Source organism: Pan troglodytes, chromosome 2 (assembly GCF_028858775.2).
Source record: "Pan troglodytes isolate AG18354 chromosome 2, NHGRI_mPanTro3-v2.0_pri, whole genome shotgun sequence".
Lineage (NCBI taxonomy): Eukaryota > Metazoa > Chordata > Mammalia > Primates > Hominidae > Pan > Pan troglodytes.
The window spans coordinates 56,599,500-56,616,453 of record NC_086015.1 but is presented as its reverse complement, the minus strand read 5'-3'; the positions used below and the strand labels follow the sequence as shown (position 1 = coordinate 56,616,453).

The 16,954-nt window shown below is 41.1% G+C and overlaps 1 protein-coding gene and 1 pseudogene across 50 annotated transcripts in view; one reads left to right on the top strand and one right to left on the bottom strand.

The window, feature by feature from the left end:
* Positions 1-16,954, top strand: part of PBRM1 (polybromo 1) — a 139,098-nt gene that overhangs the window by 112,831 nt on the left and 9,313 nt on the right. For 29 of the 50 annotated variants that reach the window (XM_054681953.2, XM_054681949.2, XM_063806820.1 and 26 more), the window contains 5 exons: positions 7,401-7,584; positions 8,137-8,347; positions 9,665-9,866; positions 13,222-13,386; positions 16,757-16,912. In XM_054681953.2, the coding sequence (XP_054537928.1) occupies positions 7,401-7,584; positions 8,137-8,347; positions 9,665-9,866; positions 13,222-13,386; positions 16,757-16,912 (918 nt within the window). The remainder of the gene's footprint in view (positions 1-7,400; positions 7,585-8,136; positions 8,348-9,664; positions 9,867-13,221; positions 13,387-16,756; positions 16,913-16,954) is intronic. The other 21 variants (XM_054681965.2, XM_024355497.3, XM_063806828.1 and 18 more) reach the window with 3 other exon arrangements.
* On the bottom strand, positions 10,925-11,062 carry LOC112208841 (U6atac minor spliceosomal RNA; annotated as a pseudogene).

Below are 16,954 nucleotides of genomic sequence, written 5' to 3'. Positions count from 1 at the left end.
GAGTTTCGCTCTTGTTGCCCAGGCTGGAGTGCAATGGTGCAATCTCGGTTCACCGCAACCTCCACCTCCTGGGTTCAAGCTATTCCCCTGCCTCAGCCTCCTGAGTAGCTGGGACTACAGGCATGCGCCACCACGCCAGGATAATTGTTTGTATTTTAGTAGAGACGGGGTTTCACCATGTTGGCCAGGATGGTCTTGATCTCCTGACCTCGTGATCCACCTTCCTCAGTCTCCCAAAGTGCTGGGATTACAGGCATGAGCCACCACGCCTGGCCAATCTTTTTTTTTTTTTTTTTGGAGACAGAGTCTCGTTCTGTCGTCCAGGCTGCAGTGCAGTGGCACGATCTCGGCTCACTGCAACCTCCACCTCCTGGGTTCAAGCGATTCTCCTGCCTCAGCCTCCCGAGCAGCTGGGACTACAGGCATGTGCCACCATGCCCAGCTAAGTTTTGTATATTTAGTAGAGACAGCATTTCACCATGTTGACCAGGATGGTCTCGATCTCTTGACCTTGTGAGGCGCCTGCCTCGGCCTCCCAAAGTGCTGAGATTACAGGCGTGAGCCATGGCACCCGGCCAGGAATAAATCTTTAAAAGATAGCCAACGTGGTAGCTCATGCCTGTAGTCCCAACACTTTGAGAGGCCAAGATGGGAGAGTCACTTGAGACCAGGAGTTCAAGACCAGCCTGGACAACAGAAGGAAACTCTACCAAAAAAAAAAAAAAAAAAACGAAGAAACAAAGATGTGTAGGGCACCTGCACACGCACATGCACACATGCGCGCACACACACACAACTATAAGAAAATTATTGAGAAATTGAAGACATAAGTAAATGAAAGTTATCCATCATATTTATAGCTGGAAAATTCAATATTAAAAAGATGCCAGTTCCCCCCAAATTGATCTGTTGGTTCGTTGCAATTCCAATCAAAATCCAGCAGGTCTTGATAATTTTTTTATACTTTATTAAATGAAGTTTTCTAAACTTTCATCTTTTCCCTGTCTTTTGGGGGCTTGGTAGGAGCCCCAAGTCAGGACACAGAGATACCACCTCCATTCCAAAGCCACCAATCACTTTTACTCTTTGGTTGTAAGCAGAATTATTATTTTTTCCTAATGTCTATTTTTCCTTCTATAAAATATGGAAAATTGTAATTATCCCTTTTCTGAATTAAAAGGCCTTTGAATTATGTAAATAAAAGTGCTGTGTAAGTTCAAAGCAGTGATAGTAATTGTAGCTATTTTAAGCTTTGGAAATGTTTCTGACCTGTTTTTCATATACATGTTTAGTAAGTTGTTAGCTATGAACATTCCTGTTAAGGTCAAGAGCAAAATAGGGATATTCTGGCTGGGTGCGATGGCTCATGCCTGTAATTCCAGCACTATGAGAGGCCAAGGAGGGCGGATCACCTGAGGTCAGGAATTCGAGACCAGCCTGGTCAACATGGTGAAACTCTGTCTCTACCAAAAATACAAAAATTAGCTGATGTGGGCGTGGTGGTGGGTGCCTTTAATCCCAGCTACTGGGGAGGCTGAGGCAAGAGAATCACTTGAACTTGGGAGGTGGAGGTTGCAGTGAGCCAAGATCGAGTCACTACACTGCAGCCTAGCGACAGAGTGAGACTCCGTCTCAAACAAAAAACAAAAAAAGAAAAGAAAAGAAACAAAATAGGGATGTCCTTATCACACTTATTTAACATTGTTCTAGAGGTACTAGCCAGTGGAGTTAGAAGAAACAGAAGTCTAAAATAAGAAAAGTAAGGAGGTGAAAATTCAAGGGCATCAACTAAGAAATCATGGCAAACAGTAAGAGAAGTGAGATGATTGAATATAAATAAATAACAAACCTATTATCTTAAAAGATTCAGTACTAATAAAATACCTTAGATAAACTTAACAAGGTATGCCACATCTGTATGAAAAAAGTTTTAAAATGCTATTGAATGAGTGCTTGAACAAATTGCAAAGCAGTACCATATGCCTAGGTAGGTTTCAATGTCATAAAGATGTCCATCCTCCCTAAATTAATCTTTAATATGATCCCATTAGATATACCAGTGGGAATTTGCTTGTGAGGAAGTTGATACTATGTGAACTCATTTTAAAAATCATATTGAAGGCTGGGCGCGGTGGCTCATGCCTGTAATCCCAGCACTTTGGGAAGCCAAGGCGGGCGGATCACGAGGTCAGGAGATCAGGACCATCCTCATTAACATGGTGAAACCCCATCTTTACTAAAAATACAAAAAGTTAGCCAAGCATGGCGGCGGGCACCTGTAGTCCCAGCTACTCGGGAGGCTGAGGCAGGAGAAGGGGGTGAACCGGGGAGGCGGAGCTTGCAATGAACCAAGATTGCGCCACTGCACTCCATCCTGGGAAACAGAGCAAGACTCCATCTAAAAAAAAAAAAAAAATCATATTGAAAAAGAAACTTAGAATCGGGTGCAGTGGCTCACTCCTGTTATCAATCCCAGCACTTTGGGAGGCCGAGGTGGGTGGATCACTTGAGCCTAGGAGTTTGAGACCAGCCTGGGCAAGATCGCAAAACCTCATTTCTACAAAAAGTACAGAAATTAGCTGAGTGGCACTTGCCTGTAGTCCCAGCTACGCGGGGTAGGGGGCTGAGGTGTGAGGATCGCTTGAGCCCAGGAGGTTGAGGCTGCAGTGAGCAGCTGTCATCTCACCACTGCACTCCAGGCTGGGCAACAAAGTGAGACCCTGTCTCAAAAAAAGAAAAAGGAACTCAGGAAAATTCTGAAAAGTATAGTGAAAGGGGATCTATCCTTACCAGATATTAAAACATTATAGCACTACAATAATTAAAACTATATGATATATGAGTAAACAGGTTATTTGAACAAAATAGAAAGTTTAGCAAATATATGGTAAAAGTGGCATATCAGGTAAGTGGGGAAAGAAGTATTTTTCTCCAAATGGTGTTTGGAAATTCAATAACCATTTGGAAAAATAAAATTATAGCCATATCCCACATCTTAACTTCAGGATAGATTTCCAGATGAATTATAAATTTAAATAAACATAAAATTAAACAAAAAAGATACCAAAAGAAACCATGAGAAAGAAATTTTGTTAATCTCTGACATAAAAGCCAGAACTCATACAATAAAATACTGATAAATTCAGCTGTATAAAAATGGAAAATATCTATATGACCAAAACTGGCAAAAACAAAAATGACAATCTTGAGAAAATATTTGCAATGTTTATCATAGACAAAGATCTGATTTTCCTCATAGATGAAGAGCTCCTATAAAGCAATTAGATAAAGATCAACATCCAGCAGGGAAATAGGCAAAGAAAATAAAGGAGAGCAGAAATAAATTACTAGGGCCCAGTGTGATGACTCACGCCTGTAATGCCAGCACTTTGGGAGGCCAAGGTGGGTGGATCACCTGAGGTCAGGAGTTGAAGACTAGCCTGGCCAACATGGTGAAACCCTGTCTGTACTAAAACTACAAAAATTAGCTGGACATGATGGTAGGCATCTATAGTCCTAGCTACCTGGGAGACTGAAGCAGGAGAATCACTTGAACCCAGGAGGCAGAGGTTGCAGTGAGCCAGAATCGCACCACTGCGCTCCAGCCTGAGCGACAAGAGCGAGACTCCATCTTAAAAAAAAAGAAACTACCAGTGATTCTTAAACAAATGAAAATATACCCGGCTGGGCACGGTGGTTCACACCTGTAATCCCAGCAGTTTGGGAGGCTGAGGGAGGCGGGTCATCTGAGGTCAGAAGTTTGAGACCAGCCTGGCCAACATGGTGAAACCCCATTTCTACTAAAAAAAAAAAAACAAAAAAAACACAAAAATTAGCCAGGCATGGTGGCACACGCCTGTAATCCCAGCTACTCGGGAGGCTGAGGCAGGATAATTGCTTGAACCTAGGAGGCAGAGGCTGCGGTGAGCTGAGATCAAAAAAGAAAAGAAAAGAAAATATACCCAACCTTGGCCATTAGAGAAATGCTAGTTAAAGCTACCCAGGTGCTTTTTTTCTTTTCTTTTTCATTTTTCTTTTTTTCTTTTTTCTTTTTTTTTTTTTGAGATTACCTATCAAATTGTCAAAGATCGAGAAGACATTTCTCACTAGTTGACAAGAGCATGAGGAAATGGTATTTACCTACTTTGTGGGTAGTCTGTGAATTAGGACACCCTTTATGGAAGGCAGTTTGATAATACCTACAAAAATTTAAAAAGTGTATACATACCCTTTAACCCAGCTTTTATAGTTCTAGAAATTTATGCTTCAGATGTATTCACCTACGTGCAAATTGATATGTCTTAAATTATTTATTTCAGCATTATTTAGCGTCAGCAGAAGAGCAAACATTGGGAAACAACATAGATACCCATCAATAGGGAACTAGTTGAATAAACTTAGTACATTCATTCAAGCCGTGACCTCCAAGACATATTATTTTGTGACAAAATTCAGATGCAAAACAGTTTTAAGTGATATGCTACCATTTATGGGAGTTTTTTATTGTTTTATATATATATCATAGAATTCATCATTTTAACCTTTTTTTTTTTTTTTGAGATGGAGTCTTTCTCTGTCACCCAGGCTGGAGTCAGTGGCACAGTCTCGGCTCCCTGCAACCTCCGCCTCCCAGGTTCAAGCGATTCTCCTGCCTCAGCCTTCTGAGTAGCTGGGATTACAGGCGCAAGCTACCACGCCTGGCTAATTTTTGTATTTTTAGTAGAGACGGGGTTTCGCCATGTTGGCCAGGCTGGTCTCAAACTCCTGACCTCAGGAGATCCGCCCACCTTGGCCTCCCAAAGTGCTAGGATTACCACGCCCAGCCTTAACCGTTTTTAAATACACAGTTCAGTGGCTTTAAGTCCATTGACAATACCGTACAGCTATCACCACTGTTCATTTCTAGAATTTTTTCATTATCCCAAATAAAAACTTTGTACCTGTTAAACAACTCTTTATTTTCCCCTTCCCCCTGGCCCTAGTAATCTCTGTTCTACTTTTTTTGTTCATGAATTTTGCCTGTTCTATATACTGCATATAAGTGGAATCATACAATATTTGTCCCTTTGGATCTGGCCTATTTTACTTAGCCTAATGTTTTCAAGGCTCATCCATGTTGTATCATATATCAGAATTTTATTCCTAAGGCTGTATATTCCATTATATGTATACTACATCTGTTAATGGACACGTAGGTTGTTTTCACATTTTAGCTATTGTGAGTAAAACTGCTCTTACCAGTGGTGTACAAGTAGTTGATCCTCTGATTTCTTTTGGATATATACCTAGAAATAGAATTGCTAGGTCATATGGTAACTCAGTGTTTAACTTTTTGGAGAAACTGCCTAAATATTTTCCACAGCAGCTGCACCATTTTACAGTCCCACCAAGATACAAGGGTTCCATTTTCTTCACATCCTTGCCACCACTTGTTATTTTCTGTTTTGGGTTTTTTTTTTTAATACAGGCATCTTAATGGGGTGTGAAGTAGTATTACATTGCCGTTTTGATTTGCATTTTCCTAATGATGAATGCTGTTAAGCATTGTGTTTTTTTTGTTTTGTTTTGTTTTGTTTTGAGACAGAGTCTCACTCTTTCGCCCAGGCTGGAGTGCAGTGGCGCAATCTCGGCTCACTGCAAGCTCCGCCTCCTGGGTTCAGGCCATTCTCCTGCCTCAGCCTCATGACTAGCTGGGACTACAGGCGCCTGCAACCACACCCCGCTAATTTTTTGTATTGTTAGTAGAGACGGGGTTTCATCATGTTAGCCAGGATGGTCTCGATCTCCTGACCTCATGATCCACCCGCCTCGGCCTCCCAAAGTGCTGGGATTACAGACATGAGCCACTGCGCCCGGCTAAGCATTGTTTCATGTGCCTATTGGACATTCGTATGTCTTTTTTTAGAGAAATGTCAATTTATATCTTTTGCACATTTTTTAATTGGGTTATATATTTGTCTTAATGTTGAGTTGTAGGAATATATATTCTATATACTAGACTCTTACTAGATATATGATTTGCAAATATTTTCTTCTATGGCTTATCTTTTCACTTTCTTGATAGTATCCTTTGGAGCACAAAAGTTCTTAATTTTGATAAAGCCCTTTTTTTTTTTTTTTTTTGAGACTGAGTCTCGCTCTATTGCCCAGGCTGGAGTGCACTGGAGTGCTCTTGGCTCACTGCAGCCTCTGCCTTCCGGGTTCAAGCAATTCTTCTGCCTCAGCCTCCTGAGTAGCTGGGCTTACAGGAGCGCACCACCAAGCCCAGCTAATTTTTTTGTATTTTTAGTAGAGACGAGGTTTCACCATGTTGGCCAGGCTGGTCTCGAACTCCTGACCTCAGGTGATCCACCCTCCTCGGCCTCCCAAAGTGCTGGGATTACAGGCATGAGCCACTGCACCCAGCCCATTTTGAATTAATTTTTTTTTTTTTTGAGACGGAGTCTCTCTCTGTCGCTCAGGCTGGAGTGCAGTGGCGTCATCCTGGCTCTCTGCAACCTCCGCCTTCCAGGTTCAAGCAATTTTCCTGCCTCAGCCTCCTGAGTAGCTGGGACTACAGGTGCATGCCACCACGCCCAACTAATTTTTGTATTTTTAGTAGAGATGGGGTTTCATCATGTTGGCCAAGGACGGTCTCGATCTCTTGACCTCGTGTTTCTGCTGCCTCGGCCTCCCCAAAGTACTGGGATTACAGGCATGAGCCACTGCGCCTGGCCAAATTAATTTTTATATATGATAGGAGGTAGGAGTTCAACTGCATTCATGTGCAGAAGTGGAAATCCAGTTGTCCTGGTACCGTACCATCTGTTGAAAAGAGTGTTCTTTCCCCCAATGAATTGTCTTGGAACCCTTATCAAAAATCAGTTGTCCATAAAAGCCCTATTATATTGGTTTATTTCTACACTTTCAGTTCTATTCCATTGACCTATATATTCTATCCTTATGCCAATACATATTGTATTATATCTTTTTTTTTTTTTTCTTGAGATAGGGTCTCACTCTATCACCCAGGCTGGAGTGCAGTGGTGCAATCACAGCTCACTGTAGCCTCAGACTCAGGCTTCCCAGACTCAGATGATTCCCACCTCAGCCTCCCGAGTAGCTGGGACTACAGGCATGCACCACAACATCCAGCTAATTTTTTGTATTTTTTTGTAGAATTTGGGGGTCTCACTATGTTGCCCAGGCTGGTCTCAAACTCCTGAGCTCAAGAGATCTGCCCACCTCAGCCTCTCAAAGTGCTGGGATTACAGGCTTGAGCCACCATGCCTAGCCCCTTTCATATCTTTAAAATTGTTAATTATATGAATGTATTCATCCAAAAATAATAAAATGTTAAAACAGTTAGTAACTATGACCACAGTTTACTCCTTTAATTTCTTTCTAATTTTCTCTTTCAGGAAAGTGTGCTGTGTTGTCATTCAAGGACTTCCTCTCCTGCAGGCCAACTGAAATACCAGAAAATGACATTCTGCTTTGTGAGAGCCGCTACAATGAGAGCGACAAGCAGATGAAGAAATTCAAAGGATTGAAGAGGTTTTCACTCTCTGCTAAAGTGGTAGATGATGAAATTTACTACTTCAGGTAAAGCTTGAAAAAAGGAAAAAAGAGCACTTCCATTAACTGATAGCAACATAGTGTAGTCCAGTGTTTTTAATTTTTTATTAGATCTTAAACTAGAGTAGTAAATATTTCAAATAGAAAATATTTATTCAGTTAAAGATTAAAGGAAAGACTTCATAATCTGCTGGGACCTGGTGGCTGCTCTAATAGTGCCCTTGGCGTAGACTCCAATAATTGTGGAATGAGGCAGAAACACTTGGTTCTGGTTTATATCCTGTCAGGAGATTTCTCAGTTCCACAGATTATGAAAACTCTTTTTGCTGTGTATAGGCAACTAGATCCCAACTTTGGACACAATACTTTCGTGGATATTCAGCATAATTATTTAAAAACAAGCATCTCTGAGTACAAGTAATTTCATAAATACACATTTAAACTCTTTCCATGCTGCCTTTAGAGCATATATTGCAGATTGCAGGAAGTCACTTCTAGTTGTTAAGGTGGAACACTGCTTTCCAGCTTATTCTGGAGGGGCATTAGGTGATTTTAGGTTTTTTATGTCACTTTTTCCAGAAAACCAATTGTTCCTCAGAAGGAGCCATCACCTTTGTTGGAAAAGAAGATCCAGTTGCTAGAAGCTAAATTTGCCGAGTTAGAAGGTGGAGATGATGATATTGAAGAGATGGGAGAAGAAGATAGTGAGGTCATTGAACCTCCTTCTCTACCTCAGCTTCAGACCCCCCTGGCCAGTGAGCTGGACCTCATGCCCTACACACCCCCACAGGTGAAGGTGACAGGTTCCTGTTACTTATCTTATTACCACCTTTGGTTTGCAGCAGACTCAAAACCAAAGTAAAGTGACATCCAGCCCCTCCATATGTGAGCTTTAACTTAGAATTCTGCAGGAAGGAACAGATTTTGTCAGTGCCATGATTTATTCATTTATTTTTGATTGACAAAAATTATATGTCATCCCATTAATAATTTATATTAATACCATTAATAATTTAAAATTAATATCTTTAAAATTTCATAGCTATTTTAATGGTGGGCTTAGTTAGAAGACTCTTCCTTGTGCTGAAGAAAAGCAGTAAGGAGCAACATCACCCTGTTTGTCTTTAGCTTTTATTACCCGTGTCTTTTTAATCTCTCCTTATGTAGGACCTCATCTTTTGGTTGAGGTGATCTCTGTTGGTATTTTTTTCTCATTCAGAATTTTTACAAGACTTGGCCAGGCATGGTTGCTCATGTCTGTAATCCCAGCACTTTGGGAGGCCAAGGCAGGAGGATCACTTGAGCTCAGGAGTTCAAGACCACATTGGGCAACATAGTGAGATCTCATCTCTACTAAAAATTTTAAAAATTAGGCATGGTGATGCACACCTGTAGTCCCAGCTACTCGGCAGGCTGAGGCAGGAGAATCATTTGAGCCTGGGAGATCAAGGCTGCAGTGAGATATGAGTGCACCACTGTACTCCAGCCTGGTGACAGAACAAGACCCTGTATCATTAAAAAAAAAAAAAAAAAAAGAATTTTCTCAAGACTTAATTGTGAGGTCACCATTACAGATTGCACCCATGGAATTCAGTGAAACTTTCATTTATTTCTTACATGTAATAGATAAGGAAGAGGTGTGTTTTGACCAAGAAAATAGCCAGCTATAAACCAAACGTGACAATAAAGCAGTAACTAGTGAATCACGTGTTCCTGGCTTCTGAAAATTTTTTTTTTTTTTTTTTTTTTTTTGAGACAGAGTCTTGCTCTGTCGCCCAGGCTGGAGTGCAGTGGCACCGTCTTGGCTTAATGCAAGCTCCGTCTCCCGGGTTCACGCCATTCTCCTGCCTCAGCCTCCTGAGTAGCTGGGACTACAGGCGCCCGCCACCACGCCTGGCTAATTTTTTGTATTTTTTTTAGTAGAAACGGGGTTTCACTGTGTCAGCCAGGATGGTCTCAATCTCCTGACCTTGTGATCCGCCTGTCTCGGCCCCCCAAAGTGCTGGGATTACAGGTGTGAGCCACCGCGCCCGGCTGGCTTCTGAAATTTTGAGCAGTTAACCAAATGTAATGTTTTGATGCACCATAAGACCTTTCTGTCTTACAGTCTACCCCAAAGTCTGCCAAAGGCAGTGCAAAGAAGGAAGGCTCCAAACGGAAAATCAACATGAGTGGCTACATCCTGTTCAGCAGTGAGATGAGGGCTGTGATTAAGGCCCAACACCCAGACTACTCTTTCGGGGAGCTCAGCCGCCTGGTGGGGACAGAATGGAGAAATCTTGAGACAGCCAAGAAAGCAGAATATGAAGGTAAATAGAGCCTAGGCACAACTGTCTTTCGAAGCAAGGGGGTGTTTCAGGAATGCACGCGCACAGACAGGTTTTACTCTTGTTCTTACCACTTGCACATGAACTTTTATTTTGGGGACTGTTCCAAATGGCACCCAACCAGTATTTTAGATGCTAGCCTTGTCCTGACTGAGCAGAGCACTGCCCCTGACTTGGCCTCTGATCCTGGTGTTGTATTTTCCCCTGCAAATTTCTCCAAAATATTTTGCTACTAAAAATTGCATGATTTTTTTCTTTCATTGAGCCCTGTAAGCACACATGTTGAGCTAGGGAATTATTGTACAATGATGTTAAATATAATTTTAATTAAAATTCATCTGAAAAGGGCCTCTTAAAATCAGTGATCTTGTGTTACAGCTCTTGGTAAGCCATATATTTAAACTTCAGGCTGAGTCTTTGCTAAAGTGCTTGGTTTCCTAGGTCAGTCCTGGCCTATACTGTGTCTGTATTCATAGCTACTTCTAAGGATTTGGGTCTTTTTTATAAAGCTCAACTGCCTTTATTTTCCTTTTATTCTAATTAAATCACTTTGGGCAGTGAGCTGTCATTCAAGAATTTGGTGGTTCTTAGCCATTTAGAGACAAATACTTGAGATTTTTTGTTTTTTGTTGTTGGGTTTTTGTTTTTGTGTGTTTTTTTAAATATCAGACATGGACTTAGTAAATAAATTAGTAGTAAGCATTAGATTAGGCAGTACTGTTGCCCTTTGAGCTATATTTTTTCCATCTGGAATTTTATATATTGGTTCATTTTGCCAGTTTAGAGCTCCTCTCTACAATGGTCAACCACTACTCTTCTTAGGTGGGTACAGTTCTATTATTTTCTGGCAAACATTAATTATTTAGGCTGCCCCTTTTATTAAAATTTTTGAAGTCTCCAAAGAAACTTCTTTAAAAAAAAAAAAGGTCATTTATTATAATTATTTGATTACTATGAAATTATCTGACAGGCTTCCCCAAGGATCTTCTGCAGAGAATCCTAATCCTGCAAGATGTTTAGCCAAAAAACATTTTGTGGCAAAACCAGTTTGAGAAGCATTCCAAACTCTCTCTCTTGGAAACTTATGGTGCATATTCCCGTATGTGTGTTGTCAGGCCCAAGGGCCTCCTCTGTCCTTATCAAGGGGAGTGCTAACCTTTTCTCCTTTCATACAGCGTGCATATTCCCATATTAAAGGCTTTAAGACCACCAGTAAATAAGCTGTTTTATATTATCTGGCATTTTCTGAAATTTGACCAGGTATTTATGTAGTACCGATGAATACCCTAAAGAACTAATATTTTGCAGAATATTCTTTGGAAAACCCTAGTCAGTTCCATAAGAACCTAGAACTTTGTGGAGCTTTGATATTTCTGACCTTATTGAAAGTTAAGACCTACTACACCACTGAGCTGGAGGAGTGTTGAAAATCAAGCTCACATGAATATTGCTGAGCGAGCAGCACAGCAGCAGCAGCAAGGCAAATGAAGCCAGTGCTGGGTGGCTGGTTATTTAGAGTGTGAGCAGGAAAGAGATACCTGAAGACACTGTGAAGGTAAAAACACTGGAGTAGGAATGAAGAGAGGGAGAGGTGATGGCGTCTGGAACATCCTTCCAAATTCAAAGGGGAGTCTGAAAGTGAGTGAGAACCTAGTGAGGGGGGAGTTATATGACTCAGCAGCATCTACCTGAGACATAAAATCTGAACTTTTGATGTTTTCTCTCATTGAATCCAAAGCCCAAAGTTTAGAGTTTGGGTAGCCAGTCCAATATTCAATCCCCAGGCCTTATTTTTTTTTTCCATTTCATTTTTTTGCTTTCCCACTTTACTGTGTCACTTGTATAATGAAAATACTAGAATTTGAAGTGGAACCCTAGGTCGATTTTTTTTTTTTTTTTTACTGCTAGCTCAAGTAAATAGTTTGTTCAAATGGCCTTCGTTTCTCATACTCATTGTACAAAGGGTCTGTAAACTAGGACAGTCTTAGTGATGATAAGGCTATGCAGGCAACTCTGTCACAGCCAAGAGGCCTTTGATTGCTTGACTTTCATATTCTTAGAGGAGGACTGGAGCTGTAGCTTCTTGATTCTCTGTAAAGCCATATGACCTCGAGCTATTTTCCCCCTCCTGAAATCAGTGGTGTTGAGTTCCATGTTAAAGGGTTTATGTGTGGCAGTTGGAGTGTGATATCAGGAGTTAGGGCCATAGGGTTGCTGGTTCTCTCTATCCTTGGACAAGTGACTGCCTGTCTCCCAGCCTCCATTTGCCTATGTGATGAGTGGGGGGATCTTCTATTTATGAATGGTGAGACAAGAAACCCTGTATGCTGGGAGCTTTGGAAATACAGCATTTCAGGAGTTCTTCAGTAGGGGTTCAGTCTGCTAGCTCACAAAAAGACTGGAAACATGATCATTGGAGCTCCCGGCTCTGGAGTTGCAAACAGAGTAGCTCAGGGCCGGGGAGTGGGGAGGTAGCAGGATGTATTCTACGGCCCAGAACTGCCACAGCAAATGCTCTTTTTGCATTTTGAATGAAATAAGAGGGATTCTGGAATTTTCATTGATTTAGGGTGGTTTATGGTCAGTATTGAACTGCTCAGCTTCAGGAAACCTGGTTCTTTCAGTACATTGTCCATTGCTACATACGCGTTTATATAATTCTCTGCTTCTGATGATTGTAGCCTGAAGTATAATGCATTTTTTTCCTTTGGGGTTTATTAAACATGACTTCTTTGCTTCATTAGAATGTAGAAATTAGTTGTTTCCCTAAAACCTTCTGAAGGAGGCGGTCAGCTACTTTTCCCTTACAGAGTTAATTTTCTTCAGCTGCTAAACTCCATGACACTCGTGATGAGTCCTCAAATCTTAGTAAAATTGGGTACAAAGAATCAGGAAATATATATAGTAAGTAACAATTGTACCAAAAATTATAATGGGCCATGGAATTGCTTCATATTGAAATTATAAATAATCTGTAATGCTATTAATACTAGAATAATGGTAGCGCTTCTCATCTTCAGGGTGCCTCATGAGATTAACCATGGTGGTTATGCTGGTGACGTGTTTACATAAAACCTGTGCTTTCTGAATGTGTGTTGCAGTCTTAACATTCTTGAAATCTTTGCAGACCAGTTCTCAAGATGGGATAGGAAAGCTGGACTCTAGGTTACCAAGTGAAATCGGCCCGACTCCTCCTGTGTTAAGACTAGTCATCTACTGTTCCTTCCATTGAGACAGAACTGTTGCCTGTGTTTTTACTAGTCCTGTTGAATGCAATGGATGGTATTTTGAATTCCTGGGTTAAAAACAGAATTGAAAATCTGAAATGCCTTTACAGAGCGGGCAGCTAAAGTTGCTGAGCAGCAGGAGAGAGAGCGAGCAGCACAGCAACAGCAGCCGAGTGCTTCTCCCCGAGCAGGCACCCCTGTGGGGGCTCTCATGGGGGTGGTGCCACCACCAACACCAATGGGGATGCTCAATCAGCAGTTGACACCTGTTGCAGGTAAAAACAGGAGCTAAGACCATTTTTTTCCACTTTAAGAAATTCCTTCATTTTTTTTTTCTCCAATAAGGAGTAGGCCACAGTCTATTGCCTTTTCTCATGACAGATTCAAAGTTTGAAGTCATCCATGTTGTCCTATATTGCCTTTCCCATATGGGCAATGCCTCCCTTCTGCCCCAGAAATGGGCCCTGGGCCCAACCCTGGTAATTGGTAGGGAGCAGCTCTTCCCTGGCTGTGGGCATGGTCTGGTGATGTTCTCCACCCCAGCCTGCTCTTGATAGAGCACTATAGCAGAAAATATGAAAGTAGACCCTGAATTCTGTTCTAGAGGGACTCCCAAGAGAAAACACAAAACTAGTCTTTAGGTGGTGTTGATTTTCCCATCTCATTCCAGTATTCAGTTTGCCTTGTTCTGCTGCAGCCATCCTTAAAAGACTGACCGTTTAAAAGGATTTTTTGACAATGAATTGTAAATCCTTTCTTGGTCACCAATGTGCATGACTGCTAAATAGAATACAAAGTCCTTATTCAATTCATTGTGCCCACTCTGTAATGCTTTTCTATTTAATTACATTAAACTGCATTTTCTGTTAGTATCCCAGTCACATATTTAAGAAAAAAAAAAGAAAAAGAAAATGCTGAATGTGGTTTGTCTGTGTGTGTTGTCTCTGGTTCTGGTAGCCATAGCAAATTTGACTCTTCTTGAATTGAATATCTTTGTCTGACATGTCTCCAATGAGAAGTCTGCAGACCACTTCTCGGGCCCCTTCTTTGAGATCTCTCCAGTCCTGGTGAGGTCTGTACAAGCCACCTGTGTTTCTTCTTAAGCAAGCAGTCTGACCTCTTTCACAGGGAGTCCAAGATAGTGTTGTTCAAGGCAGGCTTTTTGGGATGCTGTTTTTGCTGTTTCGTTTTTGCTTTTTAAGGAAGAGTAGCATAGGATAACTTTTCCATTGTCGCTCCTAACTTTGTGATGGCAAGTTCTCAAATGCACTGTCGCTGAACTCAGCAGTTGCACTCGCCAAAGCACATCTGAATCATGGCTTTCAGTACTTTCAGTGTAACTGATGTTGATCTAACAAATCTCATAATCGCCTGCTCTATTCCATGGCCCATTTTGGTTAATGGGGTTCCAGAGGTTTTTAGAAATCAGGCCTTGAACATGGGGACTTTGAAAGTTAGAATTCCCTCGTTGACATTGTGTTTTGTTCTATTTGATGTGTGACGTTGTGGCACTGTGCCCTTGACTTCAAAACCCAGGGGCACATTAACAAAATGAATACAAACAGCTAAAAACAATTAAAAAAAAAAAAACAGCAGCTGCAGCATTTTAGCTCCCTGTTGGGGAAGAACATTATAGAACTCTATGGATGAGGAAGGTGGTCCCTCTAGAAAGCCCCTGCTCCATTATTTAGGGTGTGCTGGCTAGACTTCCGGGCCCTGGGAGTGAAAAGCAAGCATTCTCTACAGTAACCACTCTTTGGTCCTCATGGGGAACCCTGCAGCTAAGAGGGTGATTTTTCATGGTTTTACAGGTTTCTTAGGGCCTGAGTCTTACTTATTAGCCTTGTTGCTGTCTTGAGACCAGCTTTGCTTACAAGCATTGAAGCTCATTTGAACACATGTGACTGGGATAATAAATGCCAAAGTACAGTTTAATGAAGACAAGTGTCATGTCTTTCAGTTCTTAATAATTTCCTCAACCACAGCCCATGAAGGCTGCGTTCAGATGGGCTTTTGTAATTGAAAGCAAAGCCTCTTAACATCCTTAAATTTCCCGCCTACTTAACCCTAAATGCTATAACTGGTGGTGTGGTTAAAAGATTGGTAGCATTGGATCTCTTCATGTTTAATTAAGATGATGGTATCTGTTCAAAAGTAGTTTTTACTTTCTGAACTCTTCATTTAAAAAAAAATGAAAACTCATAATCTTATTTTATGTATAGAGAGATTATTATTCAAATTTTTGTCATTCGGTTTATGTAATTGTAAGTTAGTCAGCTTAGGTATGACTAGTGAAGCAGGGTGAATCGACCTCAGAATTTTTAGTAATTTCATAGCCTTAAAAGACTAAACTTTTATAAATAAATATCTTTGAAATCTTCAGGGAAAGTCCAAGAGTAAAATTCTCAGAATCTGAAGTTTTCCACTATTTGACAGAGTCCCTCTGCAAAGAGTATTTTATAAAAATGAGGTTTGGCACCAGTCCCTCAACCCTCCCTTTGCAAGAAGCTGTGACCAAAGGTGACTGCAATTTGGGGGGAGCTTTGTGTTCTTATTCATCATGATCATTACAAATCCCAGAGAAGTCAAGTTGTTTTTCTTGTTTTAAAAAAATGCCATGTGGTTTTAAAGGTCTTTTGATAGGTGAGTCCTTGACATTTTGAATTTTTTTTCTTACATTTATTCCTTCTGCCAAAAATACTTGTTTGCTGAAACTCTTCTCTAGCCAGTAGAAAATATTTTGTCATGTGTAGGTACACTTTGAAAATAAAGGAATAAAAAGCCTCTGTTCACAGAAATTGTGTACCTCAAATTAAAATGCTCCCTGTTAAGGTTTATATGAGGACATTTGAGCTTGGAGACTGATGGCATTTGGCATTTTCTCATATCAGCAGAGCCCAATTCTCCAGCCATTCCTCCGTAAAGTCTGTGTGTAGGCTCCTGAGTGACCTGGACTTGGTTGGCTTGGTTGGGAGGGTTTAGGTTTTATCTTTATCACGTTTTTAGATCTAAAGAAGGAAATATCATTCACTGTGATGGTTCTTAGAAGCTGTTCCCCAACTCAAGCCCAAGCACAATCCATTCTTACCAGCAGTGGTAAGGCTAGAAAGGAGGAGTAGATGTAGAAGTCTTGAACAATTCCTGCCCCCAAGCTGGAGAACCATGCTTTGTGATCAGGACTATGCGCTCATTTCCCTCCCTTCCTATTTCCCCTCATGTGTACCCATGATAGGCATATGAGTGTGGGCAGAGTGGAATGATGGGGTTTATACTATTCAGTTAGAATTGCAGTCAGCAGAACTGGTCACTCTGTTTGAACAGCTTGCAATAATTATTTCCTTGGGAAGGCTGTTACTAGAACTCTTTACTATTATTTAACTGAAAACATGCAGCATATTTACCCCAGGGAAAATAACTACAAATAATAGTGTACTAAGTACTAATTCATCCCAAGATGTTGGGTCTCATATTTGTAACTTTTTATTTTGTTCATTATTGCAGCAAAATAATTGCACTAATTGCTGTTATATCATGCAGTACTAAGGGTGCTTTATTCATTGGTAGTGCATGTGGGGGTTGGTTGGTATTACTTAGCTCATGTTGCATGTTAATGATGCATGTCTGAAATTTGTTGTGTCCTTCAAGGCATGATGGGTGGCTATCCGCCAGGCCTTCCACCTTTGCAGGGCCCAGTTGATGGCCTTGTTAGCATGGGCAGCATGCAGCCACTTCACCCTGGGGGGCCTCCACCCCACCATCTTCCGCCAGGTGTGCCTGGCCTCCCGGGCATCCCACCACCGGGTAAGAACTTCATCCTCATTCACTCATTAATCTCATCTTCAT